Consider the following 17,673-nt stretch of genomic DNA (forward strand, 5'->3'; position numbering starts at 1 on the left):
CTTTGGACTGAATCCATAGCAAATAATAATAATCATTAAATAAAATTGAAATACAAAGATGAATCCAAGACTTCCTTTTTTCTAATTGGCTTCGAAAAATAAATAAAACACATTGACAATTTTATTACAATATTTATAACTTAGGAGCGTTTAAGTCGGATTATCTATTCTATATAATAGAGTTCTATTCTAATCTCATCATTGATAAACACAATAAAACCAATATTAATTATGGGAAAAAAATGTAATCCTCAAATCAGGCAAATATTTATTATTATATCTGTAAACATGTAATTCTGATAACTATTCTGATATCTGAGAAATGAATAAAATGTTCCAATTATTCTAAAAAATATAAAATTGTATTCAATGGTAAATGTTTTTTAAAACGTTGAAAGCATCAATTGTTTTTTTCTAGATTTAATCTTGAAAATGAAAGTAGAAAGTCCAAATTCGGTTTCATTAATCTTCTTTTTATTATTAGGGTTTTTTATTATTCATTCCAATTACTAAAATTTAGCGGATACTTCATATCATTTAAATCAAATAAGCGTTTCAATGGTATCACGCTGTTTACTCCAATTCACAAAAAAAAATTCGAAGCTATACCTAAAGCTGGGTCTGTTAGGTAAGTGACAGAATTAAGGGGCTTTCAGCGCTCAGTGTTACCAGAAACACGAATCATTTTGTAAATGACATATTACTTTGTTGGTAACACGTAGTTATCAATGTTTCGACTTGATGTGTGTTTGACAACGGTCTTAGTTTTCTGCAACTCTCAGCTTACTCACCTTAATTTACGGTCTTTGTGAACGCTGATCTCGACTTCAGCTAGCGTTTCCGTATCCGTGAAAAATGAAGCGAAAATTGTATTCTACGAAGCATATCCGTTGGTCTAGCAAGGCCAACGGATACCTCGCTGCATGCAGTAATAGACTGCTGTTATGAAATTGAGCAAAATAACCTAAAATCAGCAGTGACCGACGTTGTCATTTAAAATATAACATCAAAATAGAAAATGTTTTTGGCAATAAATTTCTTTGAAGAGTTTATATGTTTTTTAGAACTTGATAATCTGAGTTTCTTAGGCGAACTTTGTATGAACGCTAAACATTTTTTTTGTATTTGGCCTACCATATTCATAATCAGCATCTCGTAATTTTTGTCTTTACGAAAATTCAGATCATTTGGGAAGAATATCAGCAGGTATTCCTATATACCTCTCCAATGAACGATTACACATTTGGCACATGTTCATCCAAGAAAAGCAGGTTTCCGCGCGACGTTGTCACGATGATATAAAAAATTGAGTTTAGTAAAGATTACACCTTTTGTTTATTAATAGCAATAATTTACTAGATACAATATGAATAAAGATTTTTCGTTGAAACTTAAATTTTTCATACTTTTTTATAGGCTTGCCCAAAGCAAGCAAATGGTTGAGCAAATAAATAAGATATTAGCGCTGTAAGAAATATTAGCCATTCCTTACATCAGCAATGCGTCATTAACCTTGGGAACTAAGAGGTGATGCCCTTTGTGACTGTAGCTACCTTGGCTCACTCACCCTTCAAACCGGAACACAACAATACTAAGTATTGCTGTTTGGAGGTAGAGTCTGTGCGAGTGGTACGTAACCATGGGCTTGCCAGCCTTACCAGCAAGTGCATTTACATCAAGGCTTTTGTTTATATAGACTCGTATGCCTCTAATATATAAAAAGTAAGTTTGATAAGCCCCGACATAGGCAATATTTTTAATTGACCCATCTATGTGGCGGTAGGCCTTTGCGCCTGTCTGGGTAGGTACCGCCCATTCATCAGATATTCTACCGCTAAACAGCAATATCCATAATTGTTATGTTCCGGTTTGAAGGATAAGTGAGTCAGTGTAACTACAGGCACAAGGGACATAACATCTTATTTCTCAAGGTTAGTGGCGCTTTGGTAATGTAAGGAATAGTTAATATTTCTTATAGCGCTATTGTCTATGGGCGGTGGTGACCATTTAACATCAGGTTGCTTATTACCTATATGTTGCCTACCTACATATATCTTAAAAAATGAAAGAAAGGCCTAGGGGGTAAATTTGGATATGAAGTGGTGTTTACAAGTTCTTCAGTTTTGAAGATGAAACTATGCAAATGTATGTAACTTACCGTTTATTGTAAAAAGTTACAAAATACAACAAACGGTTGGATGGAATGGAAGGGAATACAAGGGATAAAATATATTTTATGGTTTCCTACTATATAAGTTTTACCAAATGGTGCTACAATACTTTGTCTATATAGATAACATATAAACACAAATATAATGTTTAGGTTTTTTCATATCGATAAGCAGTAATATCAGAGTTGTTTTAGATTTAAGCCCCAATGAGGGTTACATCGGGAGGGGGGCATGAAACTCAATTGAAACCATTGCCATCTACGACACAGATCGGAAAGGCTGTAAGATACGCAACGATAACGGGGCGGCAGACCCTTCCGCGCAGTGCTCCGCTCGTGGCTTGGCGGAGCTCTCCTCAGAGGACAAACGTAATCTGGCCCCCGAGCACTCCTCCTCCTTAGGACCTTCTAAAAGAGGATACGAATACACCCACCTCACGCGTCCAAAGCCTCTGACCCGTGGCATAGGTGTCGTGGGAGGTTCGAATCAACGCCTCCACCGAGCGGGATCGGCACATAAGGATATCCCTTTTTGTAATTTATATGCAATATCCCTTATGTATTTTTTTCTTCGTTATTTTACCCAATACAAACCCTGTCCTTAGTGTTAATAACCTACGTAAGATGTGCAAAACGGGAATGCACTCATAATAGATGGGGAAGTATTCGATTTTTCAAAAACAATAGACTTTGGTATGACGATAGAATCCGTGCTTCAATGGGGCTCTCATATAAATAGATTGACGAGTAAACAGCTCAGCAGCCTTCGCGGTAAAAAAACAGTTAGAATGTTGATCGATGAAGATACGGCCCGCTTAGAGTATTATTTCCACAATATAATTAATTGTCTTCTATTCTGAGGTAACGCAGCCGATATGAATACAATTTTTGTTCAGCAGAAGAGATCAATTTATATCTTAGATCTAAATATCTATATATCTTAGATTTACAACAAAGTGAATTAAAAAAATATGAAAAGGACTGTCGCTCCTCAGTATATTATGTGTTTGATAAAGTTATGTTTATACGCAAAACATTAAAGATTTTTCCAGAAAATGTGTCGTACATACTGAATACACCAATAGGCATCCACTTATAACCACTGTTTGGATTAATTTATTAATAATATTTTTTGGGCCAACGTATACCATTTAACAACAGGATCCAATATGCGTTCAAAAAGATTCAATTGTAGAATTTAAAAGAATCGTTAAAGAACGTCTGCGTGAATGGATATTACAAAACTAACGAATTGTTTGATGATTAATGCCTATACCTTGGAAATGAAATGATATCCAGTCTGTTTCAAATTATATACATACACGATATACGACACCGTTGAGTTCTTTCGCCGGTAGTTCTTTCTTGTGGTAGATTTTTGACAATCAGTTAGCTAGTTTAATACTCCTTTATTCAGATTTTGACTCTGATAACTTCGACTTTCAATCTAACCTAGCATGGGCGAAGCCGAGGGCCGAAACTCGTTTGTAATAAGTCCGAAACTTCTAACATTCGTACCTGATACTCCTTACTTTCTGGCGAGAAATTTTATTTTATAAAATATTTGTACTGGGACGAGGGTCACCAGCGCCGATAGACATTCACCATGTAAGAAATATTAACCATTGTTACATCACCAATGCGCTGCAGTTCTTGGGAACTGTTGTTCCATGTGATTTTGGTTACACTTGTATAAAAGTTGATGTTGTATATCTGTTTGAGAATAATAATAACAACGGGGGCTTTAGCGAAGGCTCCGTGGTCTTCGAAACCTGGATAAGACGGAAATGACCTTTCTACCGACGCCATGGTAAATATTATGTATGACACACACTGCCAACAGATTCATATAACAATAAATAATGTTTCTCTACCTGTATTTCAATAGATTCACCACACATAAATACAAATTATTAACTTTGAAGTAATTATTTAAAGTATTTGACTCATTGATAGACGAATAACGGAATGAATAAGGGAGTGCTGGAATGACGTTCTTTAACAATTGTCCACGAACAAAATTTGGAGCTTAAAATTATAATCCAACAAATTATTCAACTAAAACGTTGCCTAGAATATACTCGAAAATTTAAAACTTGTTCAGTCCGTATTTTTAAAGTAAGACAAAAAAACCATCAAGATAATATAAATTGATTCGCAGAAAAGCAAAAATTTAATTTTTTTCTTGGTTTCCCTTTCACATCAAGTTATACAATATTTTTTACTTAGAATCTATAATCTGTCTGTTTAGCCCGTATCGATAAAGTTATTAAAGATATATTATGTTGTTGTAATCTTCAAAGATAACACAGTTTTTGTATATAAATATTAGGTAAGATCGGAAAAGATCATTCCAAACACAGAAGCGAATTAAAATGGCTCTCATCTGGTTATTGAGTCTCGCCCTCGTCGGTAAGTTTTATATCGGGAAGCGATAATTTATTTTTATTTTCAAAAGAATTATTCACGTTAAGGCCTTATTTATATATAATCTGTATCTGGAAAGAAGAGATTCGTTGATGCGTTTATTTCTACAAAACTATTTCGCCCATCAGGTGCATCATCGGCTAACTATTTGCAAACATACCCATCCATCGTGCAAGTGGAAACTATCCAGCCGTCGGGCTTCTGGGAGCAGACTTGCGCCGCGAGTATCCTCAACTCCAGATACGTGCTCTCTGCTGCCTCTTGTTTCTCAACATCGTGAGTTCTTCGGTGCTTAATTTAAGAATACATTTTACAATAATTGCTCTTATTATATTTTATTATCTTAATGCTCATATTTTCAGACCATCGTTACATCGTATCCGCGCCGGCGCTGCGTCCCGATACAGCGGTGGTATCATCAACTATGTCGACAGTGTGACCAACTACCCCACAGGAAACTTTACCAACCAGGTTCACGACATCTCCGTAGTGAGACTAGCGTCCGTTCTCACGTACAACGCTCTCATACAACGGGCTGCTATTCCAGAGCCGCAGACAATTATCCCTAATGGAATAGTTTTGGCGCAAGGAGGTTGGGGTCGTGGCAATGTGAGTCGATTACTGAATATTATTAGTTGTATATTAATTCCATGATACGTTTCTGTATGGGAGCTCTATGTACTTGTATGAAGTTATTAATTAATAATCGATTGCGTCTATAAATATATTATTCTCTTTGTTACAGTCCTCATACTCTCTCAGCTTTGCTCAAGTAAGGACGGTCAGTGGTAGTCATTGCGGTGTCAACCAACCGGCCAACCAGACAACTTTCAACTCCACTTCTAACGTCCTCTGTGGAACTCTTACTCAAGGGTTCAACGTCTCCAACGCTGACGGCGGCAGTCCCTGGTTCTTGGGCAACGTCACAGTGGGTGTCGTTAGCGGAGTCGACCACGGAAATAGCTCGTGGTCTGGCATTATCGCTACCCCCATCGCTTATTTCACCAACTGGATCGTCAGAACCGCTGTATAATATAACGACGTGATCCGAACTAAAGACGACCCCTAGCCATGTACCTACAAAAGATTTATTTTATAAATAATACATATTTATTACACTCGAACATTTTTTTTAATTGACTTCCTTTCCTTTATGGATAATAGAGTTTTTTAAATCATGTAAACAAATTCTTATTTAATTAATTTACATGAGAAAAATATGATGGCAATATGTAAAGCAATATCACAAGAGATAACGTATTACCTGTTTAGGATATTCAATAGAAGTTAGACCTAAAAGTGTGATATATAAAATTAAGTTCTATCTGACTTAAAGGTCGCACAGCTCGTTCATTAGTCCAGTCATCATATACAAATAAACCGATCAAGCTGATTTTTGAATATGTTGTAGGAGGGGCTTAGAAAAGTGATTTCCTATGTGCGTCCGCCGCCATCTTGTAAAAAGTGTTGCATTTTTTTGCGATAACTCGGCTGTGTGTCGTGATACGAGATTATGATAAGATACTTTTTTGTCGCTTCATTTACGTTCTACAGCCAGCCTTCTCGCTTCACTTGCATTTCTCTGCCTGTTTTTTATCTATAATGATTGGACTACATTGCAAAAATTGAATGAGGGCAAATTAAAGTCAACAAAGACATTTTAGCTATATATATTTATGTATGGTCAGCTAGCTAGATTAAAAGAATGACGTTATTAATTGTGTGCCTTATAAATGTATATTTTGCTCATCGGAGTGCAATGTAATGTGAAAAAAAACTTAATAACATCAAAATAACTGAACAATGAATTTGTCACAAAACGTATTTCACGCCGGTGAACTCGCATTCATTATGAGTGACTCAAAGTATGCGGGTGACAGGGTTTGGGTCGCGGGACGTCTCGTATCTCTAATAACTATAAGATTTAACTGCTTAAAGGTGAATCTGTGTGATTGAAAGAAATAAAAAAGCAATTATTAAGATTGGAATTAACGTTAAAGTTATTAAGAATTAATTTTCTGTTTAATAATTGTTGATTTTTTTAAAAAACCTTTTTTAATTATATTCACCACAAATTAACTAAATTAAAATTTTACAAAATAAGGTATATGTCTCTTAGAAAACAAATGGAAACATTCTTTAAGTTCTCGATGTCAAGGGAATTCCAGGGACTTCGATTGTAGGCTGTCTCGTCTCCCGGGACTTTTTAATTGTGTGGAATTCCCGAACCGAATAGTACGTGAGCACAGAGGAACAATTTTTCAAAATTGATCACTTACGTTATTATTAAAGGGGATATCAATGTTTGTATTTTGTTTTGTGAAAAGTGCATGTGTGATGCACATAGCATTAAAAATGGTATAAATTAATGAAATGTATCCTGAACTTCACATATTGCTGTTACCTGTATATTTATAATATACAGGGTATGGAACTGTTCATTCCGTATTCTGCGGTCCCCATCGGTAGCAAGTCCCAGCCCTGGTTTGGTCGTTTCTACAAAACGGCTTCACGCCGAAAATGGAAACGCTACCAAGACTGGGCTAACGCATCGGCGTCTCGTGATGTAAATACCAGCGCATTCAGAAAGGAATATAACTCTGCCTCAAGGTCCTTCAAAAACGTGATTGCTAAGGCGAAGACGGAGTACATTGAAAGAATTGGCGAGAGACTGGTGCGCCTACCTTCAGGAACACGTGCGTTCTGGTCTCTCGCTAAGGCTGTCTTAGGGAATTTCTGTCAGCCCTCTTTTCCATCTTTGCACTGGGAGGGTGAGTCATTGGCCCATACTGCGAAGGAGAAAGCTGATCTTTTAGGCTCTCTCTTCGCGGCGAATTCTACTCTGGATGACCGAGGAAAGTCACCACCAACAATCCCGCGGTGTGATACCACGATGCCGGAGGTTAAATTCCGACAAAGTGCAGTTCGTAAAGCACTTCTTTCCTTGGATAATCATAAGTCGAGTGGACCCGATGGCATCCCTCCAATCGTGCTACGGACTTGTGCTCCCGAGTTGGCGCCGGTCTTAACGCGTCTTTTCCGGCAATCCTATGAATTCGGCGTCGTCCCGAACTTCTGGAAGACTGCTTTGGTGCATCCGATACCTAAAAAGGGCAACCGCTCAGACCCGTCCAATTATAGGCCTATAGCCATCACCCCCTTGTTCTCCAAGGTAATGAGTCCATTATAAACTGCCAGCTCCTGCGGTACCTAGAGGAGTACCTGCTGATAAGCGATGGCCAGTACAGTTTCCGTCGGGGTCGCTCAGCCGGTGATCTTCTAGTTTACCTTACTCATAGATGGGCGAAAGCAGTTGAGAGCAAGGAGGAGGCATTAGCAGCCAATCTGGACATAGCGAAGGCCTTCGATCGCGTGTGGCACAAAGCGCTTCTTCGAAGTTTTCTTTCTATGAGAATACTTAGCTCGTCGATATTTCAAGCCTCGTTCAATTCCGCGGTCAATTGGAAGGCAAACATAAATTGGCATCAAAAACGCTCGGTGTGCTCAGCAAGGCAAGACAGTATTTCACGTCGGCCCATCGTCTAAGACTCTACAAGGCACAAATTCGGCAACACATGGAGTACTGCTCTCACCTCTGGGCAGATGCTCCCCAGTACCAGCTCCTTCCATTCGACCGTATCCAACGTAGAGCGGCTCGAATTATCGACGATCAAGCCCTTTCCGATCTGCTTGATCCTTTGGCTTTGCGTAGAGATGTTGGATCGCTCTGCATCTTCTACAGAATTTATCACGGGGAATGTTCCGATGAATTGTTCGGATTAATCCCGGCTGCTGAATTTCACCTTCGGACATCTCGCCAAAATTTAAAATATCACCCACACCACCTAGATGTCCGAAGTCCCCCGGTGTTGCAGATATCCATGGGCGGTGGAAGTCACTTTCCATCGGGTGAGCCTCCTGCTCGTTTGCCACCTCTAATATAAAAAAAAGGAAAAAAAAAAGTAACAGCAATATGTGAAGTTTAAGAGAAAACTATTAAACCTACTTGAAATCGTGTTTCATTCATATTCTGGCCGTAAACAAAATTCTGTAAATAAAAGGCGCATAATTCAATTTAATGCAGAAAATTGTTTCTGATGGAATATCCCAACAATTACTACAGTATTCTGTTAACTAAAAAATACAGCGGTGTTCTTTCCGAAGCGGCGCGACTTTAGGCATGAATTCTGAATGAGATGAAAAGCGACGTGATATTTTCGCTTTTCGACTGGCGTTCGACTTACCACTTACCTGTCGTTAGTCCTTGTGATATTTTTTTTATCTTTAATCATTCGTAAAGCAAAGTTTAAGGGTTAAATCTTTGAAAATGTTTGAGAATAGTAATTCACAGTAATGTTGACTTAATATAAGACATATTTAGTTTGGAATGTTTAAAATGATAATAAAATATTGATTCTATGGGCTCAATGTTTGTGCATCAAATGATCAATAAATATTATAATACAGATTGCCCCGTTGCGTCTGTCAGTCTAGTTGAGTGACGGCATTAACCTCAAGAACTACTGAACGGATTATTTTATGGTTTTCACCATTGATGGTATTCACGAGAAAAGCTGGGCTGAAAGCTGACGATGACTGTTGATTTCGGATGAATTCATGCCGACTGGGTGTTTTACTGGTGTGCGGTTTGTAAACCGATAGTTATTTTATGTTAAACCTTATTCTACTGCTGCAAACCCGGGACATGTAGCTAGTTATGTATTAAAGCATCAAATTGAATTATGTATCAAATTTAAAGCCTTCAATTATCAACTAACTGCTATCCACTTTCGCTGCCGAAGGGTCTTTATTCTAAGAAAGAATCAAGGACTGATCAACAATATTTTCGTATTTTTTAACCGACTTGTATAACAGAAGGAGTATTCTAAGTATGTTCGGTTTTTCTATGGAATATACATATGTTATTCTAAATTCCCATAAATTTTATTTAATAAATGTATGACGATGACGAAATTACACCATGGAATTAGGTGATTTGCAAAACAGATCCATAAATTATATTATTAAGACTTCCACAAAAAAATTGTCCTATTTGGACATAAAAAAAATGGTGTGGACTTCCCTTATCACTTAAGGGTCTTAAAAATAGTTGCGCCCTAGACCCACCAAAGTAGTAGTTTCGGAGGAGTTTGCTTACAAACACTGTGATACGAGGATTTTATATATAAGATTGCTAATAAAATTTCAAATGAAAAAAATAAGATTAAGTCTCTTTCGCCGGTTCTTCGCAGGTCCGAGGTGCTTATGTCCAAACCGGTGGTAGATTTTTGTCAATCAGTTAGCTACTTTAATACTTCTTTGTTTAGATTATATTTTGACTTTGACTCTTACCTAGCATGGGCTAAGCCGAGGCCGTATTTGACCTGATAGTCCTTACTATCTGTATTTTTATCTTGTATTTTTAGAGTAAAGATTTAATATAAGACAATAAAAACATTAAGATAATATTAATTGATTCGCAGAAAAGCAAAAATTTGTTTTTTTTCTTGACATCAAGTAATAATTTTTTTTTTACTTAGAATCTATAATCTATCTAGCCAGTATTATGTATCGATAAATTTATTAAAGATATATTATGTTGTTGTAATCTTCAAAGATAACAGAGTTTTTGTATATAAATATTAGGTAAGATCGGAAAAGATCATTCGAAACAAAGAAGCGAATTAAAATGGCTCTCATCTGGTTATTGAGTCTCGCCCTCGTCGGTAAGTTTTATATCGGGAAGCGATAATTTATTTTTATTTTCAAAAGAATTATTCACGTTAAGGCCTTAATTATATATAATCTGTATCTTGAAAGAAGAGATTCGTTGATGCGTTTATTTCTACAAAACTATTTCGACCATCAGGTGCATCATCGGCTAACTATTTGCAAACATACCCATCCATCGTGCAAGTGGAAACTATCCAGCCGTCGGGCTTCTGGGAGCAGACTTGCGCCGCGAGCATCCTCAACTCCAGATACGTGCTCTCTGCTGCCTCTTGTTTCTCAACATCGTGAGTTCTTCGGTGCTTAATTTAAGAATACATTTTACAATAATTGCTCTTATTATATTTTATTATCTTAATGCTCATATTTTCAGACCATCGTTACATCGTATCCGCGCCGGCGCTGCGTCCCGATACAGCGGTGGTATCATCAACTATGTCGACAGTGTGACCAACTACCCCACAGGAAACTTTACCAACCAGGTTCACGACATCTCCGTAGTGAGACTAGCGTCCGTTCTCACGTACAACGCTCTCATACAACGGGCTGCTATTCCAGAGCCGCAGACAATTATCCCTAATGGAATAGTTTTGGCGCAAGGAGGTTGGGGTCGTGGCAACGTGAGTTGATTACTGAATATTATTAGTTGTATATTAATTCCATGATACGTTTCCGTATGGGAGCTCTATGTACTTGTATGAAATTATTAATTAATAATCGATTGAGTCTATAAATATATTATTCTCTTTGTTACAGTCCTCATACTCTCTCAGCTTTGCTCAAGTAAGGACGGTCAGTGGTAGTCATTGCGGTGTCAACCAACCGGCCAACCAGACAACTTTCAACTCCACTTCTAACGTCCTCTGTGGAACTCTGACTCAAGGGTTCAACGTCTCCAACGCTGACGGCGGCAGTCCCTGGTTCTTGGGCAACGTCACAGTGGGTGTCGTTAGCGGAGTCGACCACGGAAATAGCTCGTGGTCTGGCATTATCGCTACCCCCATCGCTTATTTCACCAACTGGATCGTCAGAACCGCTGTATAATATAACGACGCGATCCGAACGAAAGACGACCCCTAGCCATGTACCTACCAAAGATTTATTTTATAAATAATACATATTTATTACTCGAACATTTTTTTTAATTTACTTCCTTTCCTTTATGGATAATAGATTTTTTAAATCATGTAAACAAATTCTTATGTAATTAATTTACATGAGAAAAATATGATGGCAATATGTAAAGCAATATCACAAGAGATAACGTATTACCTGTTTAGGATATTCAATAGAAGTTAGACCTAAAAGTGTGATATATAAAATTAAGTTCTATCTGACTTAAAGGTCGCACAGCTCGTTCATTAGTCCAGTCATCATATACAAATAAACCGATCAAGCTGATTTTTGAATATGTTGTAGGAGGGGCTTAGAAAAGTGATTTTCTATGTGCGTCCGTCGCCATCTTGAAAAAAGTGTTGCATTTTTTTGCGATAACTCGGCTGTGTGTCGTGATACGAGATTATGATAAGATACTTTTTTGTCGCTTCATTTACGTTCTACAGCCAGCCTTCTCGGTTCACTTGCATTTCGCAGCCTGTTTTTTGTCTATAATGATTGGACTACATTGCAAAAATTGAATGAGGGCAAATTAAAGTCAACGAAGACATTTTAGCTATATATATTTATGTATGGTCAGCTAGCTAGATTAAAAGAATGACGTTATTAATTGTGTGCCTTATAAATGTATATTTTGCTCATCGGATTACAATGTAATGTGAAAAAAAACTTAATAACATCAAACTAGCTGAACAATGAACTCGTCACAAAACGTATTTCACGCCGGTGAACTCGCATTCATTATGAGTGACTCAAAGTATGCGGGTGACAGGGTTTGGGTCGCGGGACGTCTCGTATCTCTGATAACTATAAGATTTAACTGCTTAAAGGTGAAAGTGTGTGTGATTAAAAGAAATAAAAAAGCAATTATTAAGACTGGAATTACCGTTAAAGCTATTAAGAATAAATTTTCTGTTAAATAATTGTTGATTTTTAAATAATTTTGACCAGAAATTAACTAAATTAAAATTCTACAAAAAGTGGTTTACCTCTCTTAGAAAACAAATGGAAAAAATCTAAAAAGTCTGGATGTCAATGGAATTGCAGGGACTTCGATTGTAGGCTGTCTCGTGTCCCGGGACTTTTTAATTGTGTGGAATTCCCGAACCGAATAGTACGTGAGCACAGAGGAACAATTTTTTAAAATTGCTCACTTACGTTATTGTAAAGGGGGATATAAATGTTTGTATTTTGTTTTGTGAAAAGTGCTTGTATGACAGCACGTAACATTAAAAATGGTATCAATTCATTATATAGATTCTGATCATAAATACTGGTAACAGCACTATGTAAGTAAACCTATTTGAAATTGTGTTTCATTCATATTCTGGCTGTAAATACAATTTTGTAAATAAAAAGCGCATAACTCAGTTCAATGCAGGTTACCAAAAATCTCTAAAACTTAAGAAAATTGTTTCTGATGGAATATCCCAATAATTACTACAGTATACTCAGTTAACGAGCAATAATAAAACAGCGGTCTTCTACCGAAGTGGCGCGACTTTAGGCATGAATTCTGAATGAGATGAAAAGCGACGTGATTTTTTCGCTTTTCGACTGGCGTTCGACTTACGACTTACCTGTCGTTAGTCCTTGTGAAATAAATACCGGACTGACGATTATAAAATTACACCATGGAATTAGGTGATTTGCAAAACAGATCCATAAATAATATTCTTAAGCCTTCCACAAAAAAAAATGTCCTATTTGGACATAAAAAAAAATCTAGTGTGGACCTCCCTTATCACTTAAGGGTCTGAAAAATGCGCCTTATTTTTAGACCCTAATCACAAAAATCGGTCAAGCCGTTTCGGTGGAGTTTGATGACAAACACGGTGACACGAGAATTTTATATATAAGATTGCTAATTACAAATGTAAAATCTAAAATGAAAAAAATAAGGTTAAGTCTCTTTCGCCGGTTCTTCTCAAGTCCGAGGTGTTTATGTCCAAACCGGTGGTAGATTTTTGACAATCAGTTAGCTACTTTAATACTTCTACTTCTTTGTTTAGATTATATTTTAACTTTGACCTAGCATGGGTGAAGCCGTCGCCGTATTTGACCTGATACTCCTTACTATCTGGCATAGATTTTTTTTTAAATATGTGTACGGGGACATGGGCCACCTGCTGATAAGTCACCAGCGCCCATAGACATTCACCCTGTAAGTAATATTAACCATTGCTTACATCATCAATGCGCTGCAGGTCTTGGGAACTGTTGCCTCATGTGCTTTTTAACTTGTAACACTTGTATAAAAGTTGATGTTGCATATCTGTTCGAGAATAATAATAACACCGGGGGCTTTAGCACCGGCTCCGTGGTCTTCGAAACCTGGATAAGACGGTAATGACCTTTCTACCGACGCCATGGTAAATACTATGTATGACACACACTGCCAACAGATTCATATAACAATAAATAATATTTCTCTACCTGTATTTTAATAGATTCACCACACATAAATACAAATTATTGACTATGAAGTAATTATTTATAGTATTTGACTCATTGATAGATATCACGTGATGTGTCTGTAATTATTCAAAAGTAAGTATTGTTAAATAAAGAAACAATATCTATAATTTAACGGAATGAATAAGGGAATGCTGGAATAACGTTCTTTGACAATTGTGCACGAACAAAACTTGGAGCTTAAAATTATATAATCTGACAAATTATTCAACTAAAGCCGAAAATATGCTCGAAAATTAAAAAGTGTGTATTTTTAGACTAAAGTTTTAATATAAGACAAAAAACCATCAAGATGATATTAATTGATTCGCAGAAAAGCAAAAATTTAATTTTTTTCTTGGTATTCCTTTCACATCAAGTTATAAAATATTTTTTACTTAGAATCTATAATCTGTCTGTTTAGCCCGTATCGATAAAGTTATTAAAGATATATTATGTTGTTGTAATCTTCAAAGATAACAGAGTTTTTGTATATAAATATTAGGTAAGATCGGAAAAGATCATTCGAAACAAAGAAGCGAATTAAAATGGCTCTCATCTGGTTATTGAGTCTCGCCCTCGTCGGTAAGTTTTATATCGGGAAGTGATAATTTATTTTTATTTTCAAAAGAATTATTCACGTTAAGGCCTTATTTATATATAATCTGTATCTTGAAAGAAGAGATTCGTTGATGCGTTTATTTCTACAAAACTATTTCGACCATCAGGTGCATCATCGGCTAACTATTTGCAAACATACCCATCCATCGTGCAAGTGGAAACTATCCAGCCGTCGGGCTTCTGGGAGCAGACTTGCGCCGCGAGCATCCTCAACTCCAGATACGTGCTCTCTGCTGCCTCTTGTTTCTCAACATCGTGAGTTCTTCGGTGCTTAATTTAAGAATACATTTTACAATAATTGCTCTTATTATATTTTATTATCTTAATGCTCATATTTTCAGACCATCGTTACATCGTATCCGCGCCGGCGCTGCGTTCCGATACAGCGGTGGTATCATCAACTATGTCGACAGTGTGACCAACTACCCCACAGGAAACTTTACCAACCAGGTTCACGACATCTCCGTAGTGAGACTAGCGTCCGTTCTCACGTACAACGCTCTCATACAACGGGCTGCTATTCCAGAGCCGCAGACAATTATCCCTAATGGAATAGTTTTGGCGCAAGGAGGTTGGGGTCGTGGCAATGTGAGTTGATTACTGAATATTATTAGTTGTATAATAATTCCATGATACGTTTCTGTATGGGAGCTCTATGTACTTGTATGAAGTTATTAATTAATAATCGATTGAGTCTATAAATATATTATTCTCTTTGTTACAGTCCTCATACTCTCTCAGCTTTGCTCAAGTAAGGACGGTCAGTGGTAGTCATTGCGGTGTCAACCAACCGGCCAACCAGACAACTTTCAACTCCACTTCTAACGTCCTCTGTGGAACTCTGACTCAAGGGTTCAACGTCTCCAACGCTGACGGCGGCAGTCCCTGGTTCTTGGGCAACGTCACAGTGGGTGTCGTTAGCGGAGTCGACCACGGAAATAGCTCGTGGTCTGGCATTATCGCTACCCCCATCGCTTATTTCACCAACTGGATCGTCAGAACCGCTGTATAATATAACGACGTGATCCGAACTAAAGACGACCCCTAGCCATGTACCTACAAAAGATTTATTTTATAAATAATACATATTTATTACACTCGAACATTTTTTTTAATTGACTTCCTTTCCTTTATGGATAATAGAGTTTTTTAAATCATGTAAACAAATTCTTATTTAATTAATTTACATGAGAAAAATATGATGGCAATATGTAAAGCAATATCACAAGAGATAACGTATTACCTGTTTAGGATATTCAATAGAAGTTAGACCTAAAAGTGTGATATATAAAATTAAGTTCTATCTGACTTAAAGGTCGCACAGCTCGTTCATTAGTCCAGTCATCATATACAAATAAACCGATCAAGCTGATTTTTGAATATGTTGTAGGAGGGGCTTAGAAAAGTGATTTCCTATGTGCGTCCGCCGCCATATTGAAAAAAGGATTGAATTTTTTTTTGCGATAACTCGACTGTGTATCGTGATACGAGATTATGATAAGATACTTTTTTGTCGCTTCATTTACGTTCTACAGCCAGCCTTCACGGTTCACTTGCATTTCTCTGCCTGTTTTTTGTCTATAATGATTGGACTACATTGCAAAAATTGAATGAGAGCAATTTTTTTTTCTTTTTTCTCGCTGAAATAACGCTTTTACGCGTAAGTATAAATGTAATTAGTATGTAAATACTATATATATATATTTATTTATGGTCAGCTGGCTAGATTAAAAGAATGACCTTCGTTAAGGAAATTGATAAAAAAATTAAAGTTCTTAACTATATTGTTTCAGTGATTGTATACTTAATAATATGTTTATTATTTTATTCGCAATCAGTATCTACTTTATTTATTGAGCCTATTTCTACATAGTTTACGAATAAGATGTCAAATATAAGTTAAGTTTCCTGGAAGAGATGCTTCAGCGGCGGCAACTTAGTCACAGAAGATACAGATACGTTAGCAACTTTATACTTTTCGTTATTAATTGTGTGCCTTATAAATGTATATTTTGCTCATCGGATTACAATGTAATGTGAAAAAAAACTTAATAACATCAAACTAGTTGAACAATGATATGAATATGATATGATATAAATATGAAATGGTATGGAACTATTCATTCCATAGTCTGCGGTCCCCGTCGGTGGCAAGTCCCAGCCCTGGTTTGGTCGTTTCTGCAAAACGGCTTCACGCCGAAAATGGGAACGCTATCAAGACTGGGCTGGCGCATCGGTGTCTCGTGATGTAAATACCAGCGCATTCAGAAAGGAATATAACTCTGCCTCTAGGTTCTTCAAAAACGTGATTGCTAAGGCGAAGACGGAGTACATTGGCAGAATTGGCGAGAGACTGGTGCGCCTCCCTTCAGGAACACGTGCGTTCTGGTCTCTCGCCAAGGCTGTCTTAGGGAATTTCTGTCAGCCTTCCTTACCATCTCTGCACAAGGACGGTAAGTTATTGGCCCATACAGCGAAGGAGAAAGCTGATCTTTTAGGCTCTCTCTTCGCGGCGAACTCGACTCTGGATGACCGAGGAAAGTCACCACCAACAATCCCGCAGTGTGATACCACGATGCCGGAGGTTAAATTCCGGCAAAGTGTAGTTCGTAAAGCACTTCTTTCCTTGGATATTCATAAGTCGAGTGGACCCGATGGCATCCCTTCAATCGTGCTACGGACTTGTGCTCCCGAGTTGGCGCCGGTCTTAACTCGTCTTTTCCGGCAATCCTATGCATTCGGCGTCTTCCCGAACTTCTGGAAGACTGCTTTGGTACATCCGATCCCTAAAAAGGGCAACCGCTCAGACCCGTCCAATTATAGGCCTATAGCCATCACCTCCTTGTTCTCCAAGGTAATGGAGTCCATTATAAACTGCCAGCTCCTGCGGTACCTAGAGGAGTACCAGCTGATTAGCGACCGCCAGTATGGTTTCCGTCGGGGTCGCTCAGCCGGTGATCTTCTGGTTTACCTTACTCATAGCTGGGCGGAAGCAGTTGAGAGCAAGGGGGAGGCATTAGCAGCCAGTCTGGACATAGCCAAGGCCTTCGATCGCGTGTGGCACAAAGCGCTTCTTTCGAAGCTTCCTTCCTATGGGCTTCCCGGGAAATTACTCAATTGGATTACCAGTTTTTTGGCAGATCGGAGCATCAAGG

General features: G+C 37.6%; 3 protein-coding genes across 3 annotated transcripts; all 3 read left to right on the forward strand.

Annotated features, from left to right (window-relative positions):
- Positions 1-4,538: 4,538 nt before the first annotated feature.
- Positions 4,539-5,715, forward strand: LOC135193854 (trypsin, alkaline C-like). The gene is made up of 4 exons (XM_064218034.1): positions 4,539-4,582; positions 4,726-4,873; positions 4,960-5,206; positions 5,343-5,715. Exons 1-4 carry the CDS (start codon positions 4,546-4,548, stop codon positions 5,628-5,630), a joined length of 720 nt encoding a protein of 239 aa, XP_064074104.1. The 5' UTR covers positions 4,539-4,545; the 3' UTR covers positions 5,631-5,715.
- A 4,534-nt stretch (positions 5,716-10,249) lies between these two features.
- On the forward strand, positions 10,250-11,390 carry LOC135193853 (trypsin, alkaline C-like). The gene is made up of 4 exons (XM_064218032.1): positions 10,250-10,323; positions 10,467-10,614; positions 10,701-10,947; positions 11,084-11,390. Exons 1-4 carry the CDS (start codon positions 10,287-10,289, stop codon positions 11,369-11,371), a joined length of 720 nt encoding a protein of 239 aa, XP_064074102.1. The 5' UTR covers positions 10,250-10,286; the 3' UTR covers positions 11,372-11,390.
- A 3,018-nt stretch (positions 11,391-14,408) lies between these two features.
- On the forward strand, positions 14,409-15,617 carry LOC135193851 (trypsin, alkaline C-like). Its single transcript, XM_064218022.1, has 4 exons — positions 14,409-14,482; positions 14,626-14,773; positions 14,860-15,106; positions 15,243-15,617. The coding sequence occupies exons 1-4, from the start codon at positions 14,446-14,448 to the stop codon at positions 15,528-15,530; spliced, it is 720 nt and encodes a 239-aa protein (XP_064074092.1). The 5' UTR covers positions 14,409-14,445; the 3' UTR covers positions 15,531-15,617.
- The last annotated feature ends 2,056 nt before the right edge of the window (positions 15,618-17,673 follow it).

This window comes from Vanessa tameamea, chromosome 20, assembly GCF_037043105.1.
Source record: "Vanessa tameamea isolate UH-Manoa-2023 chromosome 20, ilVanTame1 primary haplotype, whole genome shotgun sequence".
Taxonomy (NCBI): Eukaryota; Metazoa; Arthropoda; class Insecta; order Lepidoptera; family Nymphalidae; genus Vanessa; species Vanessa tameamea.

What these genes read in the sequence shown, in the direction of transcription:
- LOC135193854 (XM_064218034.1), top strand. Translation starts at nt 4,546, where the DNA reads ATGGCTCTCATCTGGTTATTGAGTCTCGCCCTCGTCG. An exon ending in ATTGAGTCTCGCCCTCGTCG is followed by an intron (nt 4,583 to 4,725) that starts GTAAGTTTTATA and finishes TTCGCCCATCAG; the next exon opens with GTGCATCATCGGCTAACTAT. An exon ending in GCCTCTTGTTTCTCAACATC is followed by an intron (nt 4,874 to 4,959) that starts GTGAGTTCTTCG and finishes TCATATTTTCAG; the next exon opens with ACCATCGTTACATCGTATCC.
- LOC135193853 (XM_064218032.1), top strand. Translation starts at nt 10,287, where the DNA reads ATGGCTCTCATCTGGTTATTGAGTCTCGCCCTCGTCG. An exon ending in ATTGAGTCTCGCCCTCGTCG is followed by an intron (nt 10,324 to 10,466) that starts GTAAGTTTTATA and finishes TTCGACCATCAG; the next exon opens with GTGCATCATCGGCTAACTAT. An exon ending in GAGGTTGGGGTCGTGGCAAC is followed by an intron (nt 10,948 to 11,083) that starts GTGAGTTGATTA and finishes TCTTTGTTACAG; the next exon opens with TCCTCATACTCTCTCAGCTT.
- LOC135193851 (XM_064218022.1), top strand. Translation starts at nt 14,446, where the DNA reads ATGGCTCTCATCTGGTTATTGAGTCTCGCCCTCGTCG. An exon ending in GCCTCTTGTTTCTCAACATC is followed by an intron (nt 14,774 to 14,859) that starts GTGAGTTCTTCG and finishes TCATATTTTCAG; the next exon opens with ACCATCGTTACATCGTATCC. An exon ending in GAGGTTGGGGTCGTGGCAAT is followed by an intron (nt 15,107 to 15,242) that starts GTGAGTTGATTA and finishes TCTTTGTTACAG; the next exon opens with TCCTCATACTCTCTCAGCTT.